The 8,019-nt window shown below is 41.8% G+C and overlaps 1 protein-coding gene across 2 annotated transcripts in view; it reads left to right on the top strand.

Moving 5' to 3' along the window:
• The window catches only part of camta2 (calmodulin binding transcription activator 2), a 20,121-nt gene extending 15,857 nt beyond the window's left edge, over positions 1 to 4,264 (top strand). The window contains exons 20-26 of one of the 2 annotated variants that reach the window (XM_068713033.1): positions 451 to 632; positions 714 to 918; positions 1,008 to 1,079; positions 1,240 to 1,260; positions 2,127 to 2,320; positions 2,835 to 2,909; positions 3,857 to 4,264. In XM_068713033.1, the coding sequence (XP_068569134.1) occupies positions 451 to 632; positions 714 to 918; positions 1,008 to 1,079; positions 1,240 to 1,260; positions 2,127 to 2,320; positions 2,835 to 2,909; positions 3,857 to 3,911 (804 nt within the window). In that variant the 3' untranslated portion in view covers positions 3,912 to 4,264. The remainder of the gene's footprint in view (positions 1 to 450; positions 633 to 713; positions 919 to 1,007; positions 1,080 to 1,239; positions 1,261 to 2,126; positions 2,321 to 2,834; positions 2,910 to 3,856) is intronic. The other variant, XM_068713034.1, reaches the window with a different exon arrangement.
• The last annotated feature ends 3,755 nt before the right edge of the window (positions 4,265 to 8,019 follow it).

Here is an 8,019-nt window from a genome sequence, read left to right as displayed (position 1 = left end):
TCCTGAGGTAAGTCCTCAAGTGTTGTCCTGAGGTTAGTCCTCAAGTGTTGTCCTGACTTAAGTCCTCAAGTGTTGTCCTGAGGTAAGTCCTCAAGTGTTGTCCTGAGGTAAGTCCTCAAGTGTTGTCCTGATGTTAGTCCTCAAGTGTTGTCCTGAAGTTAGTCCTCAAGTGTTGTCCTGAAGTTAGTCCTCAAGTGTTGTCCTGAAGTTAGTCCTCAAGTGTTGTCCTGAAGTTAGTCCTCAAGTGTTGTCCTGAAGTTAGTCCTCAAGTGTAGTCCTGAGGTAAGTCCTCAAGTTTGTTTCCAAGGTTTAGTCCTGAGATTAGATTTCACACACACACACACTCACACACACACACACACACACACACACACACACACACACACTCATTTGTCAAAACTCCTAAATGTTCAGTGACCACAGAGTTCCTGTTGCTATGGTTACCCTCAGGTTGACATGGCGACGCTGGCGGAGCAGATCATTGAGGCGACCCCGGAGCGAATCAAACAGGAGGACTTTTCCGGGGGGGCGGAGTCACCGCTCAGAGAGAGGCGGGACAACCCCGCAATACAGGACACCTGGCTCGCCACGTACCTGGACACGGTCGACGCCCACACGCACTCCCCGCCCAGGTGAGCCCCGCCCCCTGCTCTGCATTATGGGTATTATCACAAGGCCGTGGATACATCATGTGTGTTTATGTGCACCTGCAGACGGGTGTGCCCGCCCTCGCCCCTCAGCGCACTGGCCCTCCAGAGGCTCCGCCCCCCTTCCTCCGCGGCGTGGGCGGAGTTCCTGAACGCCTCGGCCAATGGGAAGATAGAGAGAGACTTCGCCCTGCTGACGCTTACGGACGGAGAGCAGAGGGAGCTGTACGAGGCCGCCCGCATCATCCAGAACGCCTTCAGGAGATACAAGGTACACACACTACACACTATGATGTCATCACTGTGCGTACACACACACGTCACATGTCACGCTGCTGTTTCCTGTCTGTCTGCCTGCAGGGTCGGAGGTTAAAGGAGCAGCAGGACATGGCTGCAGCCGTCATACAGAGGTGCTACAGGAAGTACAAACAGGTGTGTGTGTGTGTGTGTGTGTGTGTGTGTGTGTGTTGGCTTCACTAACACTGAACTAACCTGCCTTGTGTCTTCACCGTCTCTCTCTCTCTCTCTCTCTCTCTCTCTCTCTCTCTCTCTCTCTCTCTCTCTCTCTCTCTCTCTCTCTCTCTCTGGCTAGCTAACATGGATAGCTCTGAAGGTAATATGGACAGACCAGTAGATGTAGTGGTGTGTAGTCAGTGTGTAGTCAGTGTGTGTGTGTGTGTGTGTGTGTGTGTGTGTGTGTGTGTGTGTGTGTGTGTGTGTGTGTGTGTGTGTGTCTTCTTTGTTTAATCACATGACATGTAAACAATGTTTTTATCAGTGAATATTTGTTCTAGTTTAACACCAGTAATGTTTGACTGAAGCCTCAGTGAGTGAAAGGACAACACAGGAATCACATAAAGGACATTTTCAATGTTAGTTCATACAGAGAGTTAAACCAACCTGTGTGTCTCTCTGCTAGCCAGCAGGATACTACTAGTATCTACTCTCTAGTAGCTACTACTAGATACTGGATACTACTAATAGCTACTAGAACTAGCTACTAGTACTAGCTACTAGATAGTAGCTACTAGATACTACTACTAGTAGCCACTACTAGATACCAGATACTACTAGTAGATACTACTACTAGATACTATCTAGCTATAAAGCTGGCGATGCTAATGCTGCGTTACTCGCGGTATCATTTGTGTTTATTCGCCTCATTCGTGCCGGAGAGGGGGAGTGGCTTATCTCCATGGAAGCCGTTATCAACTAAGCCATTTATTTCCTCCGTCGATCATGGAAGAAATGACCGTTTCTGTTTAGTACTTGTTGTGAAGTCACAGATATCCTGAAAAACTAAACTCCTTCTTGTGTGAGCTCATAACGTCATCTGGAGGAGTTTTCATGTTCATGTTTCATGTTTTGTTTGTTCTCTCACTTTTAAAACGCTTGTTTTCTGAAAGGAGTCTGGTTTGATCTATGCTAGGCTATATGCTAACATTGTCTAACTGGACTCTAACGGTTCCCAACCCTCAGTATGCTCTCTACAAGAAGATGACCCAGGCGGCCATCTTGATCCAGTCCAAGTTCAGGTCCTACTACGAGCAGAAGCGGTTCCAGCAGAGCCGGCGGGCGGCGGTCCTCATCCAGCAGTACTACCGCAGCTACAAGGAGTACGAGAGGTTGAAGCAGGGTCCAAGAGGGGCCGCCAGCCACAACCCCAAGATCAAGTAAGACCTCATCCATACACCTGTTAGTACCAGATCAGGTTAGACCTCATCCATACACCTGTTAGAACCAGATCAGGTTAGACCTCATCCATACACCTGTTGGAACCAGATCAGGTTAGACCTCATCCATACACCTGTTGGAACCAGATCAGGTTAGACCTCATCCATACACCTGTTGGAACCAGATCAGGTTAGACCTCATCCATACACCTGTTGGAACCAGATCAGGTTAGACCTCATCCATACACCTGTTGGAACCAGATCAGGTTAGACCTCATCCATACACCTGTTGGAACCAGATCAGGTTAGACCTCATCCATACACCTGTTGGAACCAGATCAGGTTAGACCTCATCCATACACCTGTTAGAACCAGATCAGGTTAGACCTCATCCATACACCTGTTGGAACCAGATCAGGTTAGACCTCATCCATACACCTGTTAGAACCAGATCAGGGTATTTGGTCTCCACCAGTAGATGTTGATGATTGATTATTGACTTTGTGTCCATCAGGGGGTCGTTCTTGACGAAGAAACAGGACCAGGCAGCTCGGAAGATCATGAGGTTCTTGAGACGCTGCAGGCACAGGTAACACACACACACACACACACACACACACACACACACACACACACACACACACACAGGTAACACACACACACACACACACGCACACACACACACACACACACACACACACACAGGTAACACACACACACACACACACACACACACACACACACACACACACACACACACAAAAGTAACACACACACACAAATGACACACACACACACACACAAGTAACACACACAAGTAACACACACACACACACACACACACACACACAAGTAACACACACACACACACACACACACACACACACACACACACACACACACACACACAAGTAACACACACACACACACACACACACACACAAAAGTAACACACACACACACACACACACAAATAACACACACACACACAAGTAACACACACACACACACACACACAAGTAACACACACACACAAAAGTAACACACACACACAGGTCACACACACACACACACACACACACACACACACACACACAAGTAACACACACACACAAAAGTAACACACACACACAGGTCACACACACACACACACACACACACACACAAACACACAGGTAACACACACACACACACACACAAGTAACACACACACACACACACACACAGGTAACACACACACACAAGTAACACACACACACACACACACACACACAAATAACACACACACACACAAATAACACACACACACACACAAGTAACACACACACACACAGGTCACACACACACACACACAAGTAACACACACACACACACACACACACACACACACACACACACACACACACACACAAGTAACACACACACACACACACACACACACAAGTAACACACACACACACACACACACACACACACACACACACACACATTCCTACAACAGGACTAAATGTGTGTGTGTGTGTGTTGTGTCTCTAGGATTAAGGAGCTGAAGCAGACGAGGGAGCTGGAGAGGAGAGGACTGACCACTTAAACATTTCTTCATTAATCTCCCGAGTTGGACTTGTAAGGAGAGACGGACTCTGATGTAGAAAGAGACAGACGGAGAGACGCCTCACCGGTCTGTCTGCAGCTTCAAGAGCTCCATCCATAATCGTCACGCTGCCCCTTCGCTCGGCCTGACAGGCGTCACATGTGTGGGCTTTGGTGCCCTTATTGGAGCCTTTCAGGCGGCAGCGCAGGCCTTTCTCAACACAGAGTTCACTCGTCCGCTAACTAGATGTAACATTCACCCCCCCTCCTCTGGCCGTCTTCACTTGTATGATTCATATTTGTATTAAATGTGCAGAGACGTGTTCCTTTAAGGAGCATTTACCTTCAAGATGAGATCAACTCTCTGAGACCAAAGTTCATCCTCCGAAAGGAACCAAGTCTTCATAACGAAATACAAATACAGACGTGTTCACAGAGGGGTTACACCGTCCACAATGCATGCTGGGATACTGCTCTGAAGTCAGCTGGGGGGCTAAAGCCTGTGGGTCGTTTTCCGGGTCGATGTGGACTTTAAATGGGGGGGGCAGTCGGGCTGTGACTTTAACAAAGGTGGCAGATCGTTTCCTAGCAGGCGCAGCTCGGGGCAAATCTCAGCCCGGGAGAATCAACTCCCAGAATGCTCTGCTGCGGAGGTCACGGCCGACGAACCAATCAGAGTCTGATGTTTCACGTTGAGTTAAAGAGATGCGTAACAGTTCAGGTGAAGTTCTAACAAAAGTACTTAAAGAGAAACACAATCACGTATTTAAACGTGTGTGTATATATATATATATATGTATGTATGTATGTATGTATATATATATATATATATATATATGTATGTATGTATGTATGTATGTATGTATATGTATATGTATATATATGTATATATATATATATATATATTTACTCTAATGTCAGACTTTATAGATGCTAGATGTTGATATTTATTACAACATGACCTGCTAATGTGTGTGTGACTGTGTGTGACTGTGTGTGTGTGTGTGTGTCTGTGTGTGTGTGTGTGTGTGTGTGTGTGTGTGTGAGAGAGAGAGAGAGAGAGAGAGAGGGGTGGAGTCTTAAGGAACCCCCCCGACCTCTGACTCAACTAACCAGTCGTGATCATTTCATAAAAGACTTCAAATGTATATTAATACATGAATATATGAAGGTCACCGTGATGAGGTCACAGGTCACACCGGGGTTCCCTTCTAAACTGTTTAAACTACGGACAAAGCAGCAGCGACAACAACAACAAAAGTTGCCTCAGAAATGTCTGGTCTAGACGAGCTTATCTTTGGCCTGAAACTTCTTCTTCTTCTTCTTCTTCTTCTACTACGACCTTTACTTCTTCTGTCACTTTTACTTCTGTACTACTTTTAATTCTTCTTCTTCTTCTTCTTCTACTATAACTTCTCCAGCGGTTGCAGTGACGCTTTGCATGACTTTGTGTTTTTATTGTTCTTCATGTGAAAACCTTACAGATTAAATCAGTAACATTTATTCTACAAGTCGGATGAATAAACAGCTGTTTGCTATTTGTTTCCTGCTGGTCCGTCATTTATTCCTGTCTCCTGGAAACAAGGGTTTCACTAATGTGTTGGTTCAGGAGTCAGACCAGGACCAGCTCAGACCAGGACCAGCTCAGACCAGGACCTGTAATGCTGTTTGTTCTTATAACTAATCATATGGAAATGATCCATGTGATGACATCGGCACAATATTGTCAAAAAGTTTACAAAAAAGTTTTTTAAAACTATGCTATGACTTTTTTATGACGTTTAAAATTATTTTTTTTACATTATTATACTCTTTTTCTTCTACATATGATACTATGACTTTATTTTTTCTGGACATACCTAAAAGGAATTCGATACATACTATCAGAAGTAACAATTTGTTACCTAAATCAAAAACCTGGTAACCTGGTGCAGACTAAGCAACTCAGAGCTCGTCGCTCTAAAGACAGTGGAGACGGTCGTGGATTTTCCTGTCCCTATCACCTCGTGGACGCTGTGGAGACCTTCTGCTTCCTGGGCTCCAACATAATCCAGGACCTCAAGTGGGTGCTGAACATCAGCTCCATCACCAACAAGGCTCTGCAACTCCTATTTTGTTTGTTTGTTCTAACATATTTTAACGTGAATTGTCATGTTTTTATTCATTATGAATTATACTATTGCACTTTGTTAATTGTCATGAAAACAAATTCCTTGTCTGTAACATACTTCAAAATAAAATGTTTGTGAATCTGATTCTCTTCATCGAAGTCATAGTATAGTATGTTGAAAAAAGTTAAAAAAAGTCATAGTTTCATAGTATGTCGATGACTGAATTTTTTGACGTACTATACTGTGACTTTCACTATTTTTGACAGGCTATACTATGAATGTTTTCGACATAATATACTATGACTGTTTTTTGACTGTTTTCGACATGATATACTATGACTGTTTTTTGACTTTTTTTGACATGTTATACTATGACCGTTTTTCATTTTTTTTGACAGGCTACACTATGAATGTTTTTGACATAATATACTATGACTATTTTTTGACTTTTTACGACATGCTATACTATGACCGTTTTTCACTTTTTTCGACAGGCTAAACTATGACCATTTTTCACTTTTTTCAACATGCCATATTATGACTGTTTTCGACCAAATAAACTGACTATTTTTTAAACTTTTTTCGACAAGCTATACTATGACTGTTTTCGACATAATATACTATGACTGTTTTTTGACTTTTTTTGACAGGCTATACTATGACTGTTTTTGACATAATATACTATGACTGTTTTTTTGACTTTTTACGACATAATATACTATGACCGTTTTTCACTTTTTTCGACAGGCTAAACTATGACCGTTTTTAAATTTTTTCAACATGCTATACTATGACTGCTTTCAACAGGCTATACTATGACTGTTTTCAACATAATAAACTGACTTTTTTTTTACTTTTTCGACAGGCTATACTATGACTGTTTTCGACATAATATATTATGACTATTTTTTTACTTTTTTCGACATGCTATACCATGACTTTTTTCGACATGCTATACTATGACCGTGTTTCAATTTTTTCGACAGACTATACTATGACTGCTTTCGACAGGCTATACTATGAATGTTTTCGACATAATATACTATGACTGTTTTTTTACTTTTTACGACATGCTATACTATGACCGTTTTTCACTTTTTTTCGACATGCTATACTATGACTGTTTTCGACAGGCTATACTATGACTGTTTTCGACAGGCTATACTATGAATGTTTTCAACATGATATACTATGACTGTTTTTTGACTTTTTTCGCCTTGTTATACTATGACCGTTTTTCATTTTTTTTGACAGGCTACACTATGAATGTTTTTGACATAATATACTATGACTATTTTTTGACTTTTTACGACATGCTATACTATGACCGTTTTTCACTTTTTTCGACAGGCTAAACTATGACCGTTTTTCACTTTTTTCAACATGCCATACTATGACTGTTTTCGACAGGCTATACTATGACTGTTTTCGACAAAATAAACTGACTATTTTTGTAACTTTTTTCAACAAGTTATACTATGACTGTTTTCGACGCTATACTATGACTGTTTTCGACAATGTACTATGACTGTTTTTTGACTTTTTTCGACATGCTATACTATGACTATTTTTCACTTTTTTCGACAGGCTATACTATGACTGTTTTCGACAGGCTATACTATGAATGTTTTCGACATAATATACTATGACTGTTTTTTTACTTTTTACGACATGCTATACTATGACCGTTTTTCACTTTTTTTGACATGCTATACCATGAATGTTTTCGACATAATATACTATGTCCGTTTTTCACTGTTTTCGACAGGCTATACTATTAATGTTTTTGACAGAATAAACTATGACTATTTTTTTGACATTTTTCGACAGGCTATACTATGACCTTTTTTTGACTTTTTGACATAATATACTATGACCGTTTTTCACTTTTTTCAACAGGCTATACTATGACTGTTTTCGACATAATATACTATATCCGTTTTTCACTTTTTTTCGACATGCTATACTATGAATGTTTTCGACAATATATTATGACTG

The sequence above is a fragment of the Cebidichthys violaceus genome, unplaced genomic scaffold (genome assembly GCF_023349555.1).
Source record: "Cebidichthys violaceus isolate CVI_PGR_0920_01 unplaced genomic scaffold, fCebVio1.0.p SCAF_19, whole genome shotgun sequence".
In the NCBI taxonomy this organism is placed as follows: domain Eukaryota; kingdom Metazoa; phylum Chordata; class Actinopteri; order Perciformes; family Stichaeidae; genus Cebidichthys; species Cebidichthys violaceus.
The sequence above is the reverse complement of the archived record's forward strand: the minus strand, read 5'-3'. Positions and strand labels throughout refer to the sequence as shown.